The following is a 27,582-nucleotide window of genomic DNA, read 5'->3' on the forward strand; positions in this document are numbered from 1 at the left end:
CTGGAAAAAGGTAGTCTCTGCAATCCTCATGCTATGATGAGACAGTTGGAAAGAGTAATCTGCTCAAAATACATAAATCACATTATAGTGTTCTAAACAAAACTGAATGAGCCACCTTCGGGCTAACAGAAATATCGACTTTAACAATTAATATACTTTCCCAAATAAAGTCTCCATTCAGGTGAAAAAGAAAAAAATAATCTACTATCATTATACAATAGGTAATTTTAAACTGCATATATTTAAACTTACTAATGTCATTTTAGGATAAGTCTCAACAAAATTAAGAATTGCTTATTTTTTCTTCTGCTTTGCACAAAATTATACTTTCACATCATCATACAGAAAATTTAATACTTATTAAAAGTGACTTTACAGGAAAGTTTTGCAAATTTTAATACGATAAATAATATATTTCTGTATTTAATAACATTCAGGAATTAAGGCAATTTCTTTCATAGTGCCTTAAAATAAAACTGGCAAATGGGGCAAAGTTTTAACAGAGTTCATAAAAGGGGTTCAAAGTGTATTCTTTAGAAGGTGAAATTTTAACTCTGCACAATATTGCTCTTTACTGTCTTCCATATCTTAATGGTTAATCTAATAAATCATTAAATACACTTCATTATACTTAGCATTTAAGAAAGTCCTACACAAAATTTCAAAAAATAATCCAAGTCTTTTAGGTAGTAAGTATAATTTTTTACCCATAATGTCTAATAAACTCTATCAAAAACTCTGTCAACCTGACATCATTAGTTTCCCAGCTACTTCTCTGAATATCAACTGCTTTCATTAACCTTTGCAACACAAGTTGACACAAATTTTAAGTGCGATAACCCCAAGCCCCACCCCCACAGAATAAAACAGTTGCATCTACATAAATAAGACTAAGAAAATTAAAAGCTGGTTTAAAAAATAAACATACCGCTTTCCTGTAGTTTGGGGAGTGCATTTACGACCGGTATAAAACATGATAGTAACAGTTCATATAGTAGTCCAACTACTGACTTTAAAGCTGTAAGCCACATACATATATGGAGGCCCTGGCAGGCTTGAGAAGGTGTAGTGGTGTAATAAGTATAGTTTGCAGTCCATTGCAAAACTGAGGTAAAAACTTCACTCGTATGTATGGTATTGCACTGGAAACCTCTTAGCTTAAAACTTCAAAAGACATCTTGGTGTTCAGTCCTTTTAGGCCAAAAATAAGGGGGCTCTGCCAGGTTTCCTCCTACCTACTCGACAGTGTCCTTTTTAAGCTCAAAGAAATGGGGACTCTTGTTGGATTATCTGTACCTACCACAGGATGTTTCCGTCAAAAGGAAACTTAACCAAAGGTTTCATCCCATCAACCATACATCCAACAGTCTTTAGCAGAATATTTTAGATTAGCTGTATGCAAATCTATACAGGGGAAGGTGTTGGGTAGAAGGGCTTAAACCAGTCCTTTGCAAAGACTTCTCCAATTCTGTAACAAGTTAAACCCCCTTTTCCTGGAAAATGATGATTAGTTCATAAAGTAGTGATCAATAACCATGGCGATCCTCTAAAAAACACTTTAAGTCCACAGGTACTGCCAGCATCTGGAAAAGTTGTAAACAGACACAGCAACAGCCCTTCTTTTTGGTTTGTTGCCGGGTCTCCCAGGGCCACTTGATTCCCTTTGGAAAGGACCTATTGTTTTCAGAAGCTCAGCAAGATGTATGAATTCACTGGGTACATGTTAGAGAATATGTGGCATTGGGGTTAACACATCACGGTGATAAAATCTGAAACAGTCCCAATAATGCTCCTCTTGAATATCAAAATAACTTAAAATATTTTATCCTCTAAATGAGGCGTCATCTTCTGAAAAAATATTAGTGATCCTTTATAAAAGTCCCATATCTCATAAGGCTTATCCAGAGACACACCTGCAAGAAAAGGCTTTTTACAAAATATTAACATTTTTGCGAATAAAGACTTCCTTCTCTTCCTCCTTTCTAGCCTGTTCTTAGCAACAAAGGCCTACCTCATTTCAATTTTATACATTGTTTTATCAGAATATTAACTAGTCTAAACTGGTTATTACTCTTTAACAAATAATTTTTTCTGCATAAGGAAAGATCCCCATTTTCCTCTTGAAAAATGACTGAGACCAAGGTGACCATGTGAAATCCTCAATGAAGCCACAAACTAGTCCATGCAGCTTGATTTGAGGATTTTCTCTTTCTTCTTTACCGCAGGACAAACTTTTGACGAATCACATTCCTCCATCATGTTATTCTGATACATGTGCCTACTATCAGTCCAAAGAACGTTTCTAACCTTCCCACATCCCGGACTGGTTCTCGACGGGAAGGACGTCCTCTTGATCGGGGCTGAGAATGCATTCTTCTCTTGTGACGCATTTTATGAATGACCTGATACAAGTCAATACTTTCATCGGGGGGAAATAGAAGACAAAGCTGGGTTCCACATTCAAGTTCAATTTCCTAAAATAGAGAAGTATTAAGTTACAAAATAAAAACAAAAGTTTCAATGAACTTGTATTCCCTGATGTATAAGAACAAAAACAGACTGTTTTTGGAGTCTTCCTTCCTAAAGGTGGTAATCACAATACGGTTCCAATAAACTCTCTTGAAAGGTTTAAACCGTTCAACAACATTTCATGTATTTAATAAGGGTAAAACTAAAAAGCATAGCATGTCCAAAGTTAAATAGATCCATACAAACTGCATGAAATGCTGAGATAATTGCCCTCTGTAAATTATTTCTTTGTACAAAATACAGAAATATCAGAACAAAGCCATCATCTCAATACAGTGGAGAAAAAACATGTATGTTAGTGTGCGCCAACAGCTTTGAAAATTATAAACGGCTAAATGCACTAAAATATATTAGATTAACTATGAAAACTTACTACCTATGGCCTTTTAAATTAAGTTTTATTCTCTATCAACATTTATGAGCAATAAACTCTTATTTACTCTGGTTCAAAATTACCTACAGAAACAATGAGGGTCAACAATTGGATTTATTTTAAATAACTGCGTACTTTTAATTTCATTTGCAGACTTGAAAATCTGAGTATATACAACTGATTTTTTTATAAAACTTCCTTTTATTCAGAAAACACATGATGTTAATTGGGATTTGTAAAATGTATATAAAGTTCAGAATATCAGTAAAACAATGAAAAAATTTTAAATCAGGCCAATTCTCTTCAAAAACTTTCCCTTCAATTATATTAATGAAAGTACCACATATATATTTCAACATTGGAGGTCTTATTAATCAGTCATAATCACAGTAATCAGAAACTCCAAATAAGAACATCTTTTCGGCCCTGGCTGGTTGGCTCAGCGGTAGAGCGTCGGCCTGGCGTGTGGAGGACCCGGGTTCGATTCCCGGCCAGGGCACATAGGAGAAGCGCCCATTTGCTTCTCCACCCCCCCCTCCTTCCTCTCTGTCTCTCTCTTCCCCTCCCGCAGCCAAGGGTCCATTGGAGCAAGGATGGCCCGGGCGCTGGGGATGGCTCCTTGGCCTCTGCCCCAGGCGCTAGAGTGGCTCTGGTCATGGCAGAGCGACACCCCGGAGGGGCAGAGCATCGCCCCCTGGTGGGCAGAGCGCCACCCCTGGTGGGCGTGCCAGGTGGATCCCGGTCGGTCGGGCGCATGCAGGAGTCTGACTGTCTCTCCCCGTTTCCAGCTTCAGAAAAATACAAAAAAAAAAAAGAAGAACATCTTTTCTTAAACCTGCACATAGTCTTTCAGAAATGGTTTAACATGTTCTTCAATAAAAAGACCCAAAAAATGTTGATTAACTGTGGTTTTTAAAGAATCAATGAAACGCTTGACCAAGCAGTGGTGCAGTGAATAGAGTGCTGGACTGGGACACTGAAGACCCAGGTTCAAAACCCCGAGATTGCTGGCTTGAGCGTGGGCTCGTCTGGCTTGAGCAAGGGGTCACTTGGTCTGCTGTAGGCTCCTTGTCAAGGCACATATGAGAAAGCAATCGATGAACTAAAGTGCCACAACAAAGAACTGATGCTTATCATCTCTCTTCCTTCCTGTCTCGTCACTATCTGTCCCTCTCTCTGACTCTTTGTCAAAAAAAAAAAAAAAAAATCAACTGAAACAACAAACCTGTCCATCACGTCCAATCTTTACTGGTTTATGTTCATTCCAAGGATTGGTGAGATGAGCCGACTTAGTAAAAGGTAGTTCACGCCTAAATACAAAGTAATATTAATTATGTACATTCTTTTGTGGAATCCTTTCAGTACCTTATACTACCTTTGGTAGCAAAGACCTATGTTAACCATAATTTAAATGTGACTAAAATTGACAGCCAGTCAGAGAAAGACAAATACTTATATGTGGAATCTAATAAACAAATTAAACGGATAAAATAGAAACAGACATGGATACATAAAACAAACTGACGGATGTCAAAGGGTAGGGGGGTTGGGAACTGGATAAAAGAAGGTCAAGGATTATGCAAAAATATATAGATTATATACATATTATGTTATGTATATAAGGAAAAAAGGCACAGACATCAGGGTGGTGATAGCTAGAGGGAAAGGGTTGGGGGTAGGTGGAGGTGAACAAAGGAAAGGGAGGAATGGAGACAAAGATCTGTCTTGGGGCGATGGGCATATGATGCAGTGTGAAGGTGATGTTTTATTAAGTTGTATTCTTGAAACCTATACCCACAAAAATTCAGTTAAAAAAAAAAGATTCACTTAAACTGGCAGAGATTATTTCACAGAGAACAAGCCCTTTTAGAAGTGTGCTCTTTCCACTTCTCCATTTTGAGTATATTTCTAAAAAGCTAATACAGTGCTTAAGAACATGAGCTTGGAAACCAAAGACAATTTGAAATTTGAATTCCAGCTCTCTTTCAGTTTCTCTCTTGAGTTACTTCATCTTATAAACAAGGATATCACCATCCACTTCATATTAAAGTAGTTTACAAATGAAATGACATAGAAAATGTTTCTTGATTCTGTATACTCAAAACTACTATATTTCTTATAAACTGATAAACAAAGAGCTGAATCTTAACCTAGCAGTTAATACCAAGTGAAAATAAATGTCCCTTATTCTTAGTTCAGGGCTCCTTTCCTAGATTTCAGTGTCCTCCTTTCAAAAGCAATTAATTATTATTCATCATTCACAGAACATCTCTTATCAAATGTTTATTTATAAATCATAATTATGGCCTCCACCTATTCTACAGCACAGTATTCTATAAATTTTTAAACAAACTAACTCCTCTCTAAGACATAGGCAAAATGGTCTCATCAACTTAAAAAAGACATACTGTATTTTTGGTTATCAACCTACCACAGTGCTGAAAGCAAACATAACATATAATATTACTTTTACTTGTCAAAGAGTAATCACAAATTAACAATTTTCAGTAAGATTTTATCTGTGCATGAAATGAGCAATGCCAAATTAAATAAAAGCTTTAACTAAAGAACTATTATATCCGTGATACAAATGAAACTGCTCAGCCAAAGGATATACATCGATATATAAAATAAATAGCTGCTTTTTACTTCTTTCCACAGCTATCAACATTGAAGTAACAATGAGAAGGGCTTGGAGCAAAAGTAAAACAGAGAAGGAAAAGTACAAGTAAGTATCTGGTCCAGTGGACAAGCTATATAACCACTTATTTTAATCTTCCATAAATTTTCTTAAAGATGAATACTGAATGCTAATATTTCATTTAACATTTTTAAACCTTAAGAAAAAATCTGGTATTTATGGAAAAAAAGTATATCTGAAGTTACAGTAACAAGGTGTTATGCTCTGCGGTGGTGTGAATGATGAGAAAAGCGGGTCGTGAGTGATAGACATGCCCACTAGGTGTTACTGAAAGACTAGGATTCTTAGTCTAATACACATCTTACTTCACACATCAAGAATGGCTCAAGAGTGTACAAAATATTAGTGAGATGAATGATTTGAGTTTGCACCTCTTCTGTTGCAAAATACATTTCAAACAACTTGGAAAAGCCAATAAATCAAAGACGAGGAATATGAAAACAATTATCTATAAATAAAGCCCTTTTAAAATTCAGGAAAAAATTTCCTTAATAATTTCAAAATAAAGTTAATAGAACAATTCATTTTCAAAAAATTTGCTACAACCAATCTAAAACTGGGTGATCACTTTTCCTCCTATTCCTAAGAAAGCATCATCTCCAAATGTTTTCCAGTGACAGCAATGTTTCTAGTCATAAAAGCATACATAGACTAAAAAGGCTTGTCCTTAGGCTTTTAGTTTTATCTATCCAAATAATAATGTCTATCTCTGTAATAATTAATTGGCATCTTGTTTTCTCCAGATTTTTAATTTTACTGATAATTTAACTGTAACTTAATTACAACTTTAATTCTAAAAATTATGAACTTCAATTAAAAAACCCATTGCCTACGTATTGGCATTCATAGTTCCTCACTGTCCCACAGTAAAGATTTAACTCCTTAGATTGGGCATATTACCCTTCATCTTTGTTTTTTGGTCTTCTATTTATTATCTACTTAATGAAACAATGACTTCCTATCCTACCCATATCATTCCACCCTAAAGTTTCTGTTTCCATGTTCTTCCTTGGGCTAGCCTGCCTTCCTGAATACGAACAGCATTTTCTCTTTTTATTTTTATCCAGTTCCACCATCCCCATCAAAATCCAATTCCCTGGCCCTGGCCGGTTGGCTCAGCGGTAGAGCGTCGGCCTAGCGTGCGGAGGACCCGGGTTCGATTCCCGGCCAGGGCACATAGGAGAAGCGCCCATTTGCTTCTCCACCCCTCCACCGCGCTTTCCTCTCTGTCTCTCTCTTCCCCTCCCGCAGCCAAGGCTCCATTGGAGCAAAGATGGCCCGGGCGCTGGGCATGGCTCTGTGGCCTCTGCCTCAGGCGCTGGAGTGGCTCTGGTCGCAATATGGCGACGCCCGGGATGGGCAGAGCATCGCCCCCTGGGGGGCAGAGCACCGCCCCTGGTGGGTGTGCCGGGTGGATCCCGGTCGGGCGCATGCGGGAGTCTGTCTGGCTGTCTCTCCCTGTTTCCAGCTTCGGAAAGGTAAAAAAAAAAAAAAAAATCCAATTCCCTGCCTGACCAGGTGGTGGCACACTGGATAGAGAGCTGACCTGGGATGCTGAAGACCCAAGTTCAAAACTCCCGAGATCGCTGACTTGAGCGTGGGCTATTCTGGCTTGAGCATGAGATCATCAACATGATCCCAAGGTCGCTGGCTTGAGCAAGGAGTCACTGGCTCAGCAAGAGCCCCCTGGTCAAGGCATAAATGAGAAGCAATCAATGAACAACTAAAGTGCTACAACTAAGAGTTCATGCTTCTTATCTCTCTGTCTCTGAGCAAAAAAAAAAGAAAAGAAAAAAGCTGATTCTTAAGCCAATATTACAGAACAATAGCAGGGTCCCTTTCAGCAAACTTTTATAATTAATTTTATAGATAATAAATTAGTGTATGCCATTTTAAGTTCACTTAAATAATTAGCTCTACAGTATATCTGTTTAAATAACTAGGCCTAAAATGAAGCTGCCCAGGATACCACATAACTGACGGTGTAGACACACAACCAATTAGGTTATTTCCTATTTGTCTCTTCTTAATTCTTTATTCTATAAAAGATTTCTACCTTCTGCTCCATTTTTCAGTTTTCCACAGGAGACTGTCCATTTTATGCAGCATTCAAATTTTATTCATGTCAACTAAACCAACTTCTTTAATCATTTTTTAAACAATGTATTATCATGCAGTAAGGATATAACAGTTGTAATAACTGTGTTTAAAATAAATCTTTTTCTAATAAACATATTTGAACCTTAATTACTCAAGTTTCAAAAGATACCAATGCTAACTAAACTTAGTTTGCTAACTTGTTTAAAACCAAAATACAGGTACACAACTACATTGGTCACTTCAAAAATGTTAGCAAAGTAAGAGTCTTTTCCCATTCCACAGTAAATGACATTAAATCATTAAAATTACATAAATACATGCAGATGCATTCCAAACAACTGTCTAGTTCATGATAAATGTACTGCTTTATTACTAATACAAAGTATAAATATAATAAATACATAAAAACTCTTGACTAAACAAACCTATGACCTTCACAACCTACACTGCTCACAAAAATTAGGAGATATTTTGTCGCTTCATATTCATTTTGAAATATCCCAATTTTTGTTAGTATATATTAGATTGTAAAGGTAGTAAACAAGTCAAGCTAAGTATACCAATGTTATTTTTATTTTCACGTTAAATTCCATGATCCAAATCAGCCAAGAAATAAAACAAAAAAGAAAAAACCAGAGAAACTGATAAACAAAAAAAACTATAGATCAGGGGTCGGGAACCTATGGCTCGCGAGCCAGATGTGGCTCTTTTGGTGGCTGCATCTGGCTCGCAGACAAATCTTTAATAAAAAAAATGTTAAAAATATAAAACATTCTCATGTATTACAATTCATTCATTTCCTACCGCTCATGTCCGTGGTTGCGGGTGGCTGGAGCCAATCACAGCTGTCTCCGGGACAACACCAAATTTTTACTGGATAATGCATAACGTACACGGGTCGTTGTATGGCTCTCACGGAATTACATTTTAAAATATGTGGCGTTCACAGCTATCTCAGCCAAAAAGGTTGCCGATCCCTGCTATAGATTTTTAACATTATTCCAAACTGGTAGCCCATTAATTCAAAACATGGCAACTTTAATTGTCCATATTTAAAACTTACCTACAAATCCAGTCAATTTTAAAGACACCTCCCAACATTTTAGCATTCATTCCTGCTGGAAGCACCCAATGTATAGGAGATCCTCCGTGATGTGATTCTGAAGAAAGCCTCGCAAATCCTAAGGTAATCAAATTATAACATAATATAAAAATGCTAACAAAGTATAATCAATGTTTTTATATTTCCAAATTATTTTTATTCTTACCTTGAAATTTTCCACTTTCTCTAACAGAAAATATTAAGATAACACTCCTTGCAGATCTGAATGCAAGATTTAATTTCTTCTCATTTACCGGCAGTGTGGACCATACACCCTATACAAATGATGTAAAGATCATACATACTGTAATTAGTATAAATCTTTCATGTTTCAATTATATTTGTAAAAAAAAAAAAAAGATATTGATATTGTTGTACTTTAAATTCAAGTAAGCCATAATAAAAAAGGTCTTATTTATAAGCTGTCAAAGTAATATAATTTTTTTTAATTTTATTTATTCATTTTTAGAGAGGGAGGGGGGAGAAAGAAACAGAGAGAGAGAAGGGGGGAGGAGCTGGAAGCATCAACTCCCGTATGTGCCTTGACCAGGCAAGCCCAGAGTTTCGAACCGTCGACCTCAGCATTTCCAGGTCGATGCTTTATCCACTGAGCCACCACAGGTCAGGCAGTAATATAATTTTTTAACAACTCAGGAAGCCCAGATTTTTTAACAATCTCAGTTGGTTGGAGTGTTGTCCTGATATGCCAATGTTGTAGGTTCAATCCCTCCCTGGTAAGGGCACCCACAGGAATCTACCAATAAATGCATAAATAAATGAAACAAATCAATGTTTTTCTACCTTCCATTCTCTCTAAAATCATTAAATAAAAAAGACCTCCGAAAAAATATGGAGAAAATTACCAACCCTAACAAAATCATTAAAACAACCAGAGTAAACACACTTGGGGGTTGAGGGGGCATTCAAATCTTATGGGCTAGAATTCTATATAATAAAAACAATCACCTACAATTATCCATTTACTATTGGTAAAACATGTTCTTTAAAGGTGAATCACAACATGTACACATTTTTTGTCTTGAAAAACTGTGACTAACAAAATAATTAAAAATTACTGTGTAAGTCAAGTTACTAACATATCTTAGTTTTTTTCCCTTAAGTTTAAATTTTTATGTATCAATAGCTTTACTGAAGAGGCCTGTGTTCTTTACAGAGGGCTAGAATATAATTTCTGAAGCATTTTAAGCAATTATTTCTTCATGAATGACTAAAAGAGAGAAAATGGTAAGGTAAGGCAAGTGCTCTAATTTAATTAATCTGTTCATACAAACGAGATCACATTTACAAGAAGTGCTTCATTACTTCTGCCTAAACCCACTCCAGTTGAAGAAAAAACTTCTACAAGATAAGAATATAACAGCTGGCGTAACAAATGTATATAATAAAAAGAAAATTATTATTTTACAATATCCTATAATAACTGGGCATATCCTTTTTGTAAAGCCTGGTGTGAGCCATTAAGCTAATTCTTTCCTTTCTACTAAATCCAACTGATTTTACTTCTAAAAATAAACTCTCCATAAAGAAATAAATACTTTCAAAAAGATCTCAAAGTATATAGAACACAAACATCAATATAAGAAACTGGTTAAAGAAACTTCTTAAAAAGTGTTAGCACAAATAATTAGCAATTGAAAATAGAAACATATCAAGACACATCTTTTACAGTACAAATACATATACATTCTTTAATATCAAATATCTGACTAAAATTGTCTTTAAAAAATGTAAAATTCAAATTACTATCAGGTTGGCTAACCAAGCACAAGGCAGACCTTAAACGGCAACTGGACTCTGGATCTTTAAAGCTTTTATGAAAATGAACGTTATGCTAACCAGTTTGTCCTTCCCATTTAAAATTCTCAAAATTAGGATAATTTCAACAGAAGTGATGCTAATACCTTAGCTTTGGCAAGAGACACATTCTCATGGTTGTTACTCTTTATGAGAAAAAATCTTGCATCCTGTAGGACATATTTGAGTTTACTCGTTTGATCTGTAAAAAAGAAATCCAAATTGATCAATAAGAGGTCAATATCATATAAAGGAGTATAAATTGTACTAACTGAAATTAGCCCTCCACAACCCAGCTAAACTTTTAAAAATTCATAATCACCCATTCAAACTGTAAAGCTAAGCCACCAAGACATAATAAAGCAAAGCTAAGAACCAGTACTTTGCAATAAGGTAAACCTAATCCAGTGATGTTCCGATATATCAGATCCATACTTAAGTATCAAAATGGTTACAAATTTCATAGATTTCATCTGATTATTCTCTTCAAGATTGATAAGACTGTTATGCTATTAAAAAATATATACCAGCCATTGTGCCCCCAAACTAGTAACATATCCTGAGGTATTTGCTACTGTTCTAAATTGCAGTTAGTGAACATGGAGCTCTCTATGTAAAAGATTATTTTTTTCATTAATATATCAGAACATTACTAAATTAAAACCAACTATTAATGAAGAACCAATAAGGCAAAATAATGACTTTATGCAGCATGCAATGAAAACAATTTCAAATTTAAATGATACCTTTTCGGACAGCACGAACGGAAGATGATAATTTCTCATGCTTCTTTTCTGAACCTGTATTTAGCCAAAGTACATTTGTTCAGATTGAGCCTTTATAGAAATAAGACAAAATTTCTACAGTCTTGTCACATAAAATTCTTATTCAAGACAAATTCTTCCTGGCGCACCCACACACACAAAAAAATATACTTCTCAATGTGTACGAGTGTTTTCCTTTTTGGGTTGTTTGGATTTTGTTTTTAAATAATGGTTATTCAAACAGTTTCCCACTCAGAAAACTAGTCACTGAATCATCATCTTCCAAGAAAAAAAAAGTGAATCCACGTAAGCAGTAACAGAACAGGATTAAAATAAGAAAAAGCTTAGTTTTCTCTAGAATTATTACACTGAACATGCCATCAACAAGTTCACACTAAACTACAGCCTCCACACATTTTCTACAGCAGATTACATTAGAATCAGTCTTATATGACTGCAAATAAAGGTAAAATGAGAATACCTGCATATGACTCTGATGCAGAGCTTCCACTTCTATCAAATACAATTGGAGAGATGCCTCTAGCTCTCTTTCTTTCCTTCTTTTTCTCATCTAAAAAAAAATTCAAAAAAAAAATATTTTAAAAATTTAACAGGTATAGGTAGAAAGAATGTATCATTATGTATCCTTTTTTTTAAGAGAGAGAGGAACAGGGGAAGAGAGAGGGTAGGAGGAGGGATACTGTAAGAACTGTCAACTTGCAGAGGCTTCACTTTAGTTAATTGTTAATTGATTGCGACCTATGTGCCTTGACCAGGAGGGTGAGGTGCCTTGGGCTTCATGCCAGTGATCTCTCAGCTCAAACCAGCAACCTTGGAATCATGTAAATGATCCCATGCTCAACCGGGTGAGCCAGCACTCAAACCAACAAAGCCCACGCTCAAGCTCAAGCTAGTGACCTTAGGGTTTCTAACCAAGGATATCTGTGTCCCAGGTCTACACTATATCTACCATGCCACCAATGGTCGTGTGTGTGTGTGTCAGAGACAGAGAGGGACAAACAGAAAGGGAGAGATGAAAAGCATCAATTCTTCATTGCAGCTCCTAAGTTGTTCATCAATTGCTTTCTCATGTGCCTTGGCCATGGGGAGTGGGGGGGAGCAGAGCAAGTGACCCCCTGCTCAAGCCAGTGACTTTGGGCTCAAGCTAGCAACCTTGGGGTCACGTCTATGACCCACACATAAGCCAGTGACCCCACATTCAAGTTGGTGAGCCCACACTCAAGCCATATGAGCCTGCACTCAAGCCTGTGACCTCAGGGTCTGGAATGTGGGTCCTCTGCATCCCAGTCCGACGCTCTATCCACTGCACCACCACCTGGTCAGGCTGTGTCATAATTTTTGCACAATCCCTAAGTGTTAATCATTGCTACTCTCTCCCCTGATCACCCCATTACCTCAGAATGAGGAGTTCCATTTCAAAGACACTGTTCAGAAAGTAAGGACATTTTGTTGCTTCTCCAACCAATTCCAGTAAAATAAAAACACTTGCCTATAACGTGAACTATTTGTCCTATAAATAAAGGAAGTCTTGAATAGTTTTCCAAGAGGGGGAAAAAATCTGCAAAGCAAACCCAACCTTTCTTTCAATAAAATTTACTTATTCCCTTCTGTGTGTCAGGTTGCACGATTCTAGATCCTCTTTTTTAAAAGTATACCGTATATCAGCCCTGTGCAGGTAACTCAGTTGGTTAAAAGTACCCTGATACTCCAAGATTGAAGGTTAGAACAGTAGTCAGGGCACATATAAAAAACAACCAAAGAATGCATAAATAACTGGAAAAACAAAAAATGTTTTTCTCTCTCTCTCCTTCTTCCTTTCCTCTCTCCCTCAAATCAATCAATAAATAAAAATAAATAAATGTATATATACTATTAGTCTTATCACAATTCCGACTCATTTTATCTTAGATGTCTAAGAGAAAAAAACACTACAATAACTTAATGACACCCTTCTGGTGGTCATTTCTTGCTTTTGTGTCTTCAATTCCACTCTTTTTGACCATTTCCTTCCTGGATTACTGTTCTTAATCTTCAAATCGAAGTTATGTATCACCTCCCTTAATCCTCCTAACAAGCTCATGAGATACATAGTTCCATTTGCATTAAAAAAAAAAAAAAAAAAAAAAAGAAACCTCAATTTACAGAGGTTGGTTAAGTCAACTTGGCCAATGTCCCACAGTTTCTGGGTAGTAGAACCTAGTTTAAAATGCACGTCCTCTAACTTGAAAGTACAAACCCTGCCTGACCTGTGATAGCACAGTAGAATGCCGAGGTCGCTGGTTCCAAAACCTGGGCTTGCCAGGTTAAAGCACATACAACAACTGCAAGTTGATGCTTCCCACTCCTCCCCATTGCCTTTCTCTCTTTCTCTCTCCTCTCCCTAAAATCAATAAGCAGAAGAAGGGAGAAGGAGGAAGGAGGAAGGAAGAAAGACAAAGAAAAGACGAAGGAAGAAAGAGAAAGAGGAAGAAAGTACAGACCCTAAGTGCTAGTCATATTGGGCTAATAGAAAAGATAGTTTACCACTATTCTTTAAAGGGGATTCTAGGTCTAAGAGGGAAAACTCCAAAGACATCCTAAGTTCATTTTCTTTTAGTTTAAGCATCTTCCCTCTGTAATTTACAAATAATTGCTTCTCCAAATAGATGTAACAAGAAGCTTGTAAATGATGCCAATTTTCCTTAGAGCTGACAGGGAGAGCAAAGACACACATAGTGGAACAATTACAAAGCTAAGACAATTTAAAGCCAGCAACCACAAGGGCAAAATTATTATTTTAAATAACCAGCTTTAGAGAAAAGCATTTATTTCCAGGCTTGCTGGCTTTGAACAATGATACCTAAACTTTATAAACTGACTGAATCTTTTAGTACAAAATGACTGAGAACCTAAACCAAATAAATGAGGAACAGGGGATTGTGTCAAATCCCAAATCTCTTTCTAAAGGTCTGTTTTGCTCACCAACTGCACATTCCTATACACAGTGCCTGGCACATAGTAGGTACTGATTCATTCAATCAATGAATACGACATCCCACATGAAAGAGATTAAAAAAATAAAACCTTGTTAAAAATTTGTTACATTATTTCTTCCAAAAATCCTACCTTGTTTCTTTGAATTTTTTCTCTGAATATATAGGAGTCTAACCATTATGAATTGATAATTAAGGATGACAAATCTCTTGTTGCTATTTAAAAATAATACTTTATGGGGGACAAATATATGGTGACAGAAGGAAACTAGTCTTTTGGGTGGTGCATTATAAAGTTGTATTAACCAGTGTTACCCAATAAACTTTTCCTTTGTGACAGAGACAGAGACTGAGAGAGGGACAGACAGGGAGGGAGAGAGATGAGAAGCATCAATTCTTTATTGTGGCACCTTTGTTGTCCCTTGATTTCTCATAGGTGCCTTAACCTGGGGGCTACAACAGATCGAGTGACCCCTTGCTCAAGCCGGAGACCTTGGGCTCAAGCTGGTGAGCCTTGCTCGAACCAGATGAGCCCACGCTTAAGCCAGCACCCTTGGGGTTTCAAACCTGGGTCCTCTGCGTCCCAGTCCAAGGCTCTATCCACTGCACCAACACAGGGTCAGGCCCAATAAATTTAATTTTTTAAAAACATTATGGTTCAAAGTACTCAAGGGACCCCTCACAAAAATAATACAGAAAAAATAGTAACAACATATAATTCTATCTGCTTCTTCGTAATGTTAAATTTAGCATTACCATGAGAATCTCCAAGCATTTTTCATCTTTTTTTATATAAATAACCATTGCTCTTAAGTTTATGATCCCCTCTCCCATCCATTTTTATTATTCTTAGGTCAAAAGAACAATGAAAATCATCTAACAAATCTTTAACAAGCATCAAAGTGAGTCACTTTTGTTAAAGTTATAAAGTTACTAAAAATTCTGAAAAAAAAAAAAAACAAGGTAAACTGAAACCTAAAATATTAATGGCACAAAAACTAAGCTGTAATCCCTTGTACTTAAAAATTGCCATCTCTTATTCAAAGAGTCCCAAATCTACTTCATTATTTCTTTTTTTTTTTTTTTGTATTTTTCTGAAGTTGGAAACGGGGAGGCAGTCAGACAGACTCCTGCATGCGCCCGACCAGGATCCACCCGGCATGCCCACCAGGGGGCGATGCTCTGCCCATCTGGGTTGCTCTGTTGCAACCAGAGCCACTCTAGCGCCTGAGGCAGAGGCCATGGAGCCATCCCCAGCGCCCGGGCCATCTTTGTTCCAATGGAGCCTTGGCTGCGGGAGAGAAAGAGAGAGACAGAGAGGAAGGAGGGGGGGATGGGTGGAGAAGCAGATGGGCGCTTCTCCTGTGTGCCCTGGCCGGGAATCGAACCCGGGACTTCTGCACGCCAGGCCTACGCTCTACCACTGAGCCAACCGGCCAGGGCCCATTATTTCTTTTACATATTATTATAAAGGGAAACTACTCCATGATAAAAATATTATTAAATGCATACTAAACTGAGTCTCTAGAACATGTTCCACATATCTTTTTAAACTGTATACTATATACTAAGTGTGTGTGTGTGTGTGTGTGTGTGTATTTTCTATTAACAGTTTTGGTGTCAAAGTTTTATAAAACTATTGGGTACCATTCAATTTAAAATATCCTATCAACAAAAATAATATTAAGTATCTCGCTGCCTGACCTGTGGTGGCGCAGTGGATAAAGCGTCGACCTGGAAATGCCGAGGTCGCCGGTTCGAAACCCTGTGCTTGCCTGGTCAAGGCACATATGGGAGTTGATGCTTCCGGCTCCTCCCCCCTTCTCTCTCTCTCTCTCCCTCTCTCTCTCTCTCTGTGTTTCTCTCCTCTCTAAAAATGAATAAATAAAATAAAAATTAAAAAAAAAAAAGTATCTTGCTATAAAGTATCAGCATTATCTAGAAACTTGTTAAAAATGCAGATTTCAGGTCCAACCCTTTGATGTAAGTCTCCCTTATATGACTTAAACAAGATAAAACATTCAAATCTAAGAAAAAGCTTCTACCACGGATACATTTAAAATTCCTATACTGTTTCTAACCTCATGGGTTTTATATACATCCTCCAAAATAAATGAACATCCATTCATATTGCTATTACAATTTTTGTTCTCTATCCATTATAAATTAAAAAAGATACATCTTTTCAGTTTCAAAAGGTTTTTGTATTAAACCCAACTATTCATTTATTCAATTTACCTCTTTAATCCTTTACAAAAAACCTGTTTAAATTCCCAAACTTAAAAATTCCAGTGAGCAAATGGCTGAAAGCAATTTGGTTGTCAATCTCTACAAAGTAGCCAGCTATACTCTATCATCTACACTCTAACAAGAATCTGATTTACAGCCCTGGCCTGTTGGCTCCGTGGTTAGAGCATCGGCCCAGCGTGTGGATGTCCAAATTCATTTCCCAGTCAGAACACACAGAAGGGATCATCTGCTTCTCTACCCCTCCTTTCCCCCTTCTTTCTTTCTTTCTCTCTCTTCCCCTCCCATAGCCATAGCTAAACTGGTTTGAGCAAGTTGGCCCAAGATGCTGAGGATGGCTCAAGGAGCCTCAGCCTCAGGCACTAAAAATAGCTCAACTGCCGACCAATGGCCTAAAATGGGTAGAGCATCACCCTGTAAGGGACTTGCCAAGTGGATCCTGATGGAGCACATGCAGGAGTCTATCTCCCCTCCTTTCACTTGAAAAAACAAAACAAAACTGATTTACTAATGTACCTAAAATAATGAAATTATAAAATGAATATGTAATTATCCTATATATCAAAAGAATACAATTTTCCTTGTATTCAATGTTTAATACATTTTGCTTATGTAGCATATCTGGCTGCACCTTTATATAACACAGTGACCAAAGATCTTTAAGTACCCTAAATTTCCCTTGTTATACCCTCTGAATTTCTCCCCTAAAAGGGATTCCTCAGCCTAGTGACTGAAACCACCATTCTTACACTTACGTCTCAGAAATCAAATAGGGATAAGTAGTAGGACTTGTAGTAATAAAGGAACGACCTAAAACAGATCTTAACCAATTCAACTACAAGAATTTTATACACTCTTATTTTCCATCTTGTACCTTTACACACAGCCCTCTGGAGATCCTGCACCAGTCAAAAAAAAAAAAAAAAGGAAGAAAAAGAAATAGAGCTGTTTTGATTTTCTATTAGTATATGATGAAAATCCAGATGCATTTAACATGAAGATATAGTAATACCTAGTGCATAGGTGCCAATGAATACATTTCAAGCACATCAGTGTTTAAATTATCTGTTGGTGATATGAAAATCTAAGAATTTATATCATCAAGATCTGAAATACATTTCCTTGTAGAGAAATACTGAGCTTATTATGTTCATTTAGAATACACTACAATCAAGCTGGGAAACACTTTTACAAATGTATGTAAATCTTATTCAAATGAATTCATAATACCCAAAGGCTTATAATTAAAAATAAAAAAGATCACAAGACAATCTTATTAACATCCTCCATAACTCCTTGAAAATTTTATAATTCAGTTTAAACATGTTCAAGAATAAAACCAATTAAATTTTTTTTTTAAAAAAAGGACAAACTTTTACATATAAATCATACCTGATCCATCTGTGCCAGAACCAGATCTGACAGATCCATCTGTGAAGGAAACGGATTCAGAATCAGAGTCGCTAGCCTCACTTCGAGTGTCATAATCATTTCCCTCTTCCTTCTGATCTCTCTCATCCTGTTCATATTCTTCCTCTTCCTCCTCCTCTTCCTCCTCCTCTTCTTCCTCTTCCTCCTCCTCCTCCTCTCCATCTTCATCCACCTCTTCATCTTCCTCTGCGTCTTCTTCTACCTCTTCGTCTTCCTCCACATCTTCCACCCCTTCCTCCTCATTCTCAGTGTTGTTGCCTTGCTCATCAGAAGAACCGCTGCTGCCAGTCTCACGGTCAGAGCCATATTCTTCTGAGTTCACCTCTTCCTTAGAAGACTGGCTGGATCTGCTTGGACGTCTATCCACTTCAAGCCCAATTCTCTGATGTTTAAAAAAGAAAAGGGAATCAGCAGTCATACAACAGACAAGGTCAGAGTGAATAAATAGTTCTAAAGCATCAAAAAGAACTGCTTTGTTTCATATCTGCAATAATTATCACCTCAGAACCATCTGGTGTGGGGGATTTAGCTCTCCTCTCAGGATCCCTTTTCCGCAGACAGGTTTTTTCTGGTTGACTCTTATAAGGTTCTCTGGAGGCACTGCTTGATAAACGAATCTTCCGATCAGCTTCGAGACGCTTGTTTCTTTCAGATCTTTGATAGTCCTCATTTTTATACTCTGTGACTGACTTTCCCTTTGTACTAACTATTCTTTTGTTATTGCTAACTGATGAGCTCAGTGGCTTAGAAAGCAACTGTCTTGAATGAACAGAGGGCTTTTGTCGTTTGATGTCAGTAGATTCCATTCGGTCACTTTTTCTTTTTGATCCTTAAAAACACAATTGAAAATGACAGATAAGTGTTTGGGTAGTCCTTTTATTTCGCCAAAGATTAACAGACATTATATATCAGAGAGAGAAAAAAAAGCCTATTTAAAATCTTCTGAAGTAATTTTCTTCCAAAGTTAATCATAAAGAAAATGCAGCTTTCAAACCTTAGAATAAATCCATCTATTTGAGATGTTTCACACATTTGAAAAAAAAAGATTACACTTCTTCATGTGGAATTAGTTACCACTATTTGTAATTATACTTTTAGTATAATGGCTCATGAAACATATAAAAGCAAAGTCATGTTCTTAAATAATTAAATCTATATACACTGTTATTTTAACAAAAATAATAGAAATCTTACCCTTTTTCTCGTTTTTATCTTGTTCACTTTCTGGATTATACAGTTCATCATCCTGCTCTGGTACTTCAGTCAAAATATCATCTAAAACATTAAGTTCTCCATCTGAAAGCAAGAAAATTAAAATAGGGATGATCATTAAGCATTTAATTTTGAGCACTATATGTTGAGGCTGCAGAAGTATAAGAACATAACCCTAAAGAAGCTTTCATTTCAGGATGAAGACATAAAAATACCGTATTTCCCCATGTAGAAGACGCACCTGTTTTCTAAAAATTTGAAGTCTAAAAACTGGGTGCATCTTATAGTGGTTATAGATTTTTTTAACTTGCATTTCCCGCTTTTTCATGCTTGTTTTTGCACTCATTGTATTTTTTCTTGCATTTTCAGCTTTTTTGTGCTTGTCTCTGCGTTCAATTTTGCACTTGTTACCAATATATTACGGTAGGTTACATTTTGCCACGTTCTGCCCAGAAATGGCTCAAAGAAGATTTTCGTATAGTGCTGAATTCAAGTTAAAAGTGATCCAGTGTGAAAAAATGAATGGAAATTGTGCTGCTGAACCTAAATTCAGTCTTCCTCCAACTGAGATATCAATCCAAGACTGGCTACGGGAAGAAGAAACCCTATTAAAAACATCATGGCAGAAGAAGGCCATGAGAGGCAAGTCAGCAAAATGGCCTGATTTAGAGAGGGAATGAAGAGCAAAGGGCAACTGGAATTCCTGTGTCCACAAAGATGGTTCAGCATGAGGCAAGAATTGCTGATGAAAAAGTTACTGATTTCAAAGGTGGACACAATTGGTGCTTCAGGTTCATGAGATGGGATGTACTAAGCATGCGTACACGTACCAGATTTGCACAAAAGATGCCTAAAAGCTTGAATTTCATCATTTTGTCATTCAATGTCAGAAGGCACATCAGTTTGACTTGGGACAGATTACAAAGATGGACAAGTCCCCTTCAATTTGATGTCCCAAGTAACAGAACTGTTGATAAGAAGGGGGTGAAAACTGTAACTGTGAAGACAAGTGGACATGAGAAGAGCCATTATACAGTTGTTCTAGCAAGCTTGTTGTGCCGACAGAACCAAGCTGCCTCCTATGCTGATTTTCAAATGCAAAACAATGACAAAAAAAGACATTTCTCAAGGAGTGATTGTCCAAGTTCATGACAAGGGTTGGATGGATCAGGATGGGATAAAGATCTGGTTTGGGCAAGTTTGGAGAAGCAGACTATGTGGGCTCTTACATAACAAAAAACACAAAGGAGATTGATGTAGAGCAAAAAACAAAACTTGTCATCATACCTGGAGGCTTGACATCCCAGCTCCAACTTTTTGATGTATTAACAAACCCTTCAAAGTTGCCATGAGAGACAAATGGAACCAACGGATGAAGTCTTCCGGGGATAATGTGACACCAGCAGGAAGAGTAAAGAAACCAACTATTGCAGAAGTTTGTACCTGGTTGAAATGATCCTAAGATAATATCAAGATTGAGACCGTTGTCAAGTCATTTAAGAAGTGTGGCATTTCAAATGCCATAGATGGAACTGAGGATGAGGAAATATATGAAAGACAGTGATTTGTCATCAAACACAGATGAGGACAAGCTAATGGATGGGAATTTCGACAGTGATGAAGAGTTGTATGAATTTTATGATAAAATTTAAGTTCAATAACTTTATGTAATACATTTTTTTTTTCAAATTTTGGGCCCCAAAATTAAGGTGCATCTTATACAGGGGAGCATATTACATATGGGGAACTATGGTAACTTGTATAAAATAATATAAAGGACATGATACAGAGCCCTGCTCTACAAAGCCAGAAGTATACACCCCACAGAATATGGAAGGATATACTGGGGTACAGAAAGCAAATGTCAAAACACCTATATTTGTATCTCAAATTCACTATTAATTTCTAAAATTTATAACTGCCTAGACCGACCTGTGGCAGCACAGTGGATAAAGTGTCAACCTGGAATACTGAGGTCACTGGTTTAAAACCCCCAGTCAAGGGAACATTATGAGAAGCAACTACCACGAGTTGATGCCTCCCATTCCTCCCCCTCTACACACACACACTTTCTCTCTCCTCTCTCTAAAATCAATTTTTAAAAAAATCTTTTAAGATTTGTAACTGCCTAAAATGTGCACAATAAATCAGTATGGAAACATGTGTACACCTCACTAGGGAACAGCCAAAAATGTAATGCCATGAAAACGAAATAGTCCAGTTTGAAGATTAAAGTAATATGGTTAACTGAATACAGCACTTGATCTGAAACATAACTGGGAAAACGAATAAACTCTAAGTCAGCTCTGTAGATCACAGTAAGTATTAATGTTAATTTCCTGATTTTAATGTATGTATTACAGTTAAACAGAAGTCAGTTCTAATTTTTATGATATAGATCAGTGGTAGTCAACTTGGTCCCTACCGCCCACTAGTGGGCATTCCAGCTATCAGGGTGGGCGGTAGCAGAGTAACCAAAGTATAAATAAAAAGATAGATTTAACTATAATAAGTTGTTTTATAAAGATTTATTCTGCCATACTTAGCGAAAATCCGACAAAGTACTTGATAAGTAATTATTATTATATGCTTTAACTGGCTGTAACTCTGCTTTATAAATTCTATAAAGTTATTTCCCTACTTCATAAATCACCATTACTGTGGAACCAGTGGGTAGTTAGAAAATTTTACTACTAACAGAGATACAAAAGTGGGCAGTAACTATAAAAAGGTTGAGTATCCCTGATATAGATACTTAAATATTTAGCCGCAAAGAAGCATCATGTCTACAAACTGACCAACAGTTCAGGAATAAAGTGTGTCTACATGCATACATTCACACTTATACACCGTGAGAATGTGAATTAGAAAGACAAACATGACAAAATGTTAACATTTGTAGAATATGGCTAAAAAGTAAAAAAAAAATATTTTGTATTATTGTTACAGCTATTATTTTCATCTAATATCAATAAAGTTAAAAGAAAAAAAAAACAGGCCCTGGCCAGTTGGCTCAGTGGTAGAGCATTGGCTCGGTGTATGGATGTCCTGGTTTCAATTCCTAATCAGAACACACAGGAGAAGTACCCATCTACTTCTCCACCCTTCGCCCTCTCACTTCTCTCTCTCCCTTCCTGTCCTGCAGCCATGGCTCACTTTGAGCAAGTTGGCTCTGGGTGCTGAAGATGGCTCCATGGCCTACACCTCAGGCACTAAGAAAAGCTTGGTTGCTAAGCAATGGAGTGAAGCCCCAGATGGGCAGAACATCACCCCCTAGTGGGCTTGCTGGGTAGATCCCAGGTGGGGTCCATGTGAAAGTCTGTCTCTCTGAATCCCCTCTTCTCACTGAATAAGAAAAAAAGAAATTGATGTGTTGCACAATAAAAAAATGTTTGAGCCCGACCAAGCAGTGGTACAGTGGATAGTGTCGAATTGGGATGCAGAGGACCCAGGTTCAAGACCCCGAGGTTGCCACCTCGAGCATGAGCTCATCTGGTTTGAGCATGGTTCACTATCTTGGACCCAAGGTCGCTGGCTCGAGCAAGGGGTTACTCGGTCTGCTGAAGGCCCGCGGTCAAGGCATATATGAGAAAGCAATCAATGAACAACTAAGGTGTCGCAACGAAAAACTGATGATTGATGCTTCTCATCTCTCTCCCTTCCTGTCTGTCCTTGTCTATCCCTCTCTCTGACTTTGTCTCTGTAAAACAAACAAAAAAAAGTATGAGGCAGCTGGTATGGACTATAAAAGCATAAGCTGTTCAGACAAGGAAACTATTGCTATAACTGACACACTATTCAATGATCATAAAAATTCAGAATTGTTTTGTCACACCATTCCCACCCCTACCCTGTCTAAAACGACTAAGTAAATCTTAAGAAATATCTGCAAATATTTACTACTTACTTTACACTGACTTTTTTAAAATAATGAACTAAATCTAATGGTAAAATTTTTCAATACCAAGCATTCCAATATCAAAAATATTTTTTCAAATTTCAGGTGTGGCAAAGAGAAGTATAAAGTTATGCAAACTGATGAGATAGGCCAATTTATGGTTCCAGCCAAAGAGCAAAGACCCTCAAAGTTTAGCAAGGTTAAACTTGGGTATTACCCTGTGGTCTTGAAGCAGGTTAGATGAGATTCAAATCCTCCAAAGAGTGCCAGAAATCAGTGACTGAAGAGAAAATTATTAATGTAGGAATAATAAGAAGGAAAGCAAAATTAGGAAGGAAAGAGAAAAGGTAACTGGAGTTAGACACAGTTGCTATTTAACAACAGCTGACAAGTACATATGCCAGGAATGGCAAGCAATTGCTTTCTTTGGTGGTAAAATGTTTATCTGTACTTTACTATGTATTTTCCTGAAACGAATACATACTACATTAATTTCTAAATTTTTGCTATTTTTAAATGTTTAAAATACAAATAAGCCAATTTCTGTCACCTTCTGAATTTATTAGTTTTCACTAAGAAGAAAATTCCCTCAAGATCTGAATGGTGACAAACAATTTTAGACTTTACATTATAAATAAAAAAAATTAAAAAGTTGATCTAAAAAAGTTTTAAAGATATTTAATAATTCTTATGTAAAACCTCTCTAGTCAGTTAAAAAAAAGGTGAGTTCCAACATTTCTTGACAAAATACATTTATAGAAAAAGAAAAACTTAAAACTATGACAACAAAATAGCAGATAAACAGGCTACTTCTTTTCATGAAATCACTAGCTCTTAACTAGAAATATCAACTTAAAAGCTTGAACCTAAATGAAATTATATACTTCATATGTGATAATTCTAATAGAATTATGAAGTTTATTTTAAATCAACTTAAGTTACAGACATGCCTAAATTATGGTTTCCCTATTACTAAATAGGATTTTTTTATTTAAAAGGTTGAAACAAATAAATATTAAGGAAAATCCAGAAACTAGATGGTTTTAGAAAGTAGCTACAAATTCTAAAGACAACATATAGTATATTAATCAATGCTTATTTTTTAACTTTATAACTTTCACATATTCCATAAATATCATATAAAACACATAGTATATGTTTTATCGTCCATTCCTTTACAGATCAAGAAATAAAGCTCAAAAGTTCAAGTTAATCAAACATATTTGTCTAGAGACATATGGAATTTAGTCTTCCTAAATCTAGGGTTAAACTGGGTGGGGAACATTAAAAACACCTTTAAGCAAGTGTAAGGGAGAGAAATGCATATTACTAAAAGGTAGTGTGGGCCCTGGCCAGGTAGCTCATTTGGTTAGAGCATAATCCCAATATACCATGGTTACAGGTTCAATCCCTGGTCAGGGTACATAAAAGAAATAACCAACAAGTGCATAAATAAGGAGAACAAGTCGATGTTTCTCTCTAAAATCAAATTAAAAAATTTAAAAAGATAGTGCACTAGTAGATTAATTTCAAATTAGTGCTCCAGAAAGCTCTGTATTACCAACATTATAGCACCTTAAATTTACTTTAAGATCAACCATAGCATCTTTAATGCTCCAGACATTTTTATCTGTATTACAGCCCATCCTATCAATAAGTTAACTGTGATTTAATTACAAAAATGCCAAACTAAGACTCGCAGGACAAGTTCAGCATCTGGCTTGTTTTTGACCTGCAAGAAAAGAAAGGTTTCCATAAAGGCTAAAAATAAAAAGCATGGCAAAGACCTTATGTAGCTCCCATAAAGCCTAAAATATTACTTATTATCTGGCCCTTTACAAAAAGTTTGCCAACCTTGATATAAATTAGCACATTTTAAGCCACTTTCTCCCACTACTGAGACCACTTACTTATATACTGAAAGATAACACAAAGGAGATGAGATTTGAATTTGGAAGAAAACCCAGGTTATCATATAAGAGGTAGCTATCCTTGGGAAAATTCCAGTCTGAGCTCGTTTCCTCATCTCTCCTAACAGGCATTTAGAATAAAAATATCAGTGTTTGGGGTAAGAAACGGGGGCAATTATTTGAATCTCCTGATGAGTTTTTTAAGCTATAAGCCTTTCCCTATCAATATCAGATTCTAATAAACCTTGCCTACCACAACCTTTTGTTAATAGGGTACGCGATATACAAAATCTGGTCTAAAACACAAAATTTTTCAGTAAGACAAATATGTACAAGTGCAGGTTATCTATTGCTGTATAACATGCTATCCCAAAACTTGGTGTTTTAAAACAATACAGTCACTATTACTTCTTATGGTTCTGGAGCTAAACCTAGGTAGATTGCTCGTATGACGCAGTATGATGGTTTCCAGGACTAGAATCATCTTAAGGCCTGGTCATTCACATGTATGGCTGGCACTTAGACTGGGAAGACTCAAACTAGCTGGGCCTTCTAGGGAATTTCTTTCTGTGGTCACTCTCCACCATAGCAGCTTCAGGATAGGCAGACTACTTACACAGTGGTTTAAGGCTCTAAAGACATACAGCTTGCAACAGAGAAAGGATGAGGCAAAAAAAAAAAGCCGGCAACACTACCACAGGCTTTAATTCACAGGCAGTCACAAAAGACTACCAAGTTCAGAGGAGACCAGACTTCATCTATTGTTGGGAGAGGTGTCAAATACTTGGCTGATGTTTGTTCCAAAACTACCATCAGTTTTTTTTAGTTTATACTTAAGAATTTTAACAATAAATGTAATGTGTATTTTTAAAACCTGAAATCTGGTTATACAAGGTGAGAATTGATAGTAATGGGTTATAAAGCTAACTTAAGCTGCTTCCTCTGACCTCTTCTTTCATTGACTAGAAAAACTGCATAGTGTATTTAATTCATTTTTCAATCTAGAATGAATTAGTCATGAAGGAAGATTATTTTAATATTTTCAGAAGCTACTGCTATTAGAGACCAATCATCACTGACATATTCTTTTTGAAAAAAGTATTTTGAGGCCCTGGCCGGTTGGCTCAATGGTAGAGCGTCGGCCTAGCGTGCTGAGGACCCGGGTTCGATTCCCAGCCAGGGCACACAGGAGAAGCGCCCATTTGCTTCTCCACCCCTCCGCCGCGCCTTCCTCTCTGTCTCTCTCTTCCCCTCCCGCAGCCAAGGCTCCATTGGAGCAAAAATGGCCCGGGCGCTGGGGTTGGCTCTGTGGCCTCTGCCTCAGGCGCTAGAGTGGCTCTGGTGGCTAGAGTGGCTCTGGTCACAACATGGCGACGCCCAGGATGGGCAGAGCATCGCCCCCTGGTGGGCAGAGCATCGCCCCTGGTGGGCAGAGCATCGCCCCTGGTGGGCGTGCCGGGTGGATCCCAGTCGGGCGCATGCAGGAGTCTGTCTGACTGTCTCTCCCTGTTTCCAGCTTCAGAAAAATGCAAAAAAAAAAAAAAAAAAAAAAAGAAAAAAGTATTTTGAGAAAGACAGCCACAAGTTCTCTATAGTGACTTTAAATTACTTTAATAAATGTTTTAAGTCACTGTCTTGAAATTTAACTTGATTATTCTGAAAAAATATATGTATATGTTAAATTGCTTCATAGTACTTTGACAGAAGCAACCCAACCTAGGAATATTAAGGTAAATGAACAAAGAGCAAATGCCAGGTTAAGAGGCCTATGAACATGCAACTCACGTACTATATAGTGTGTCTGTAAAATCATGGTGCACTTTTGACCAGTCACAGAAAAGCAACAAAAGACGATAGAAATGTGAAATCTGCACCAAATAAAAGGAAATCCCTCCCAGTTTCTGTAGGATGATGTGGCAACATGTGCGCATGTGCAGATGATGACGTAACACCATGTATACAGCGGAGCAGCCCATGGCCATGCCAGTCGAGATGTGGACGGTACAGAGGAAAGTTCAGTGTGTTCTGTGGCTCGCTAAATTCAAATCCGTACCCAGAAGTTCTCAACCTGAGGGTTGCGACCCTGGCGGAGGTCGAACGACCAAAACACATGGGTTGCCTAAAGCCATCGGAAAATACATAATGCATATCAGGTATTTACATTCCGAATCATAACTGTAGCAAAATTACAGTTATGAAGTAGCCACCAAAATTATTTTTTGGTTTGGGGTCACCGCAACCTGAGGAACTGTATTGTGGGGTCATGGCATTAGAAAGGTTGAAAACCACTGCCGTAACCAAAGTGCAACGTGACTATCGGCACGTTTATAACAAAGTGCCACCACATAGGAATAACATTACTCGGTGGGATAAGCAGTTGAAGGAAACGGGCAGTTTGGTGGAGAAACCATGTTCTGGTAGGCCATCAGTCAGTGATGAGTCTGTAGAGGCTATATGGGATAGCTACCTAAGGAGCCCTAAAAAATCTGTGCGTGAGCCCACATTGA

The 27,582-nt window shown here is 37.0% G+C and overlaps 1 protein-coding gene across 4 annotated transcripts in view; it reads right to left on the reverse strand.

The window, feature by feature from the left end:
* The window catches only part of YTHDC1 (YTH N6-methyladenosine RNA binding protein C1), a 42,804-nt gene that overhangs the window by 7,415 nt on the left and 7,807 nt on the right, over window positions 1-27,582 (reverse strand). For 2 of the 4 annotated variants that reach the window (XM_066279195.1, XM_066279194.1), the window contains exons 2-11: window positions 19,250-19,351; window positions 18,556-18,884; window positions 18,017-18,437; window positions 11,866-11,955; window positions 11,367-11,420; window positions 10,728-10,822; window positions 8,972-9,080; window positions 8,767-8,884; window positions 4,128-4,212; window positions 2,308-2,474 (exon numbers count right to left, since the gene is read on the reverse strand). In XM_066279195.1, coding sequence (XP_066135292.1) covers window positions 2,308-2,474; window positions 4,128-4,212; window positions 8,767-8,884; window positions 8,972-9,080; window positions 10,728-10,822; window positions 11,367-11,420; window positions 11,866-11,955; window positions 18,017-18,437; window positions 18,556-18,884; window positions 19,250-19,351 — 1,570 coding nt within the window. The remainder of the gene's footprint in view (window positions 1-2,307; window positions 2,475-4,127; window positions 4,213-8,766; window positions 8,885-8,971; window positions 9,081-10,727; window positions 10,823-11,366; window positions 11,421-11,865; window positions 11,956-18,016; window positions 18,438-18,555; window positions 18,885-19,249; window positions 19,352-27,582) is intronic. The other 2 variants (XM_066279196.1, XM_066279197.1) reach the window with 1 other exon arrangement.

Source organism: Saccopteryx bilineata, chromosome 5, assembly GCF_036850765.1.
Source record: "Saccopteryx bilineata isolate mSacBil1 chromosome 5, mSacBil1_pri_phased_curated, whole genome shotgun sequence".
In the NCBI taxonomy this organism is placed as follows: Eukaryota; Metazoa; Chordata; class Mammalia; order Chiroptera; family Emballonuridae; genus Saccopteryx; species Saccopteryx bilineata.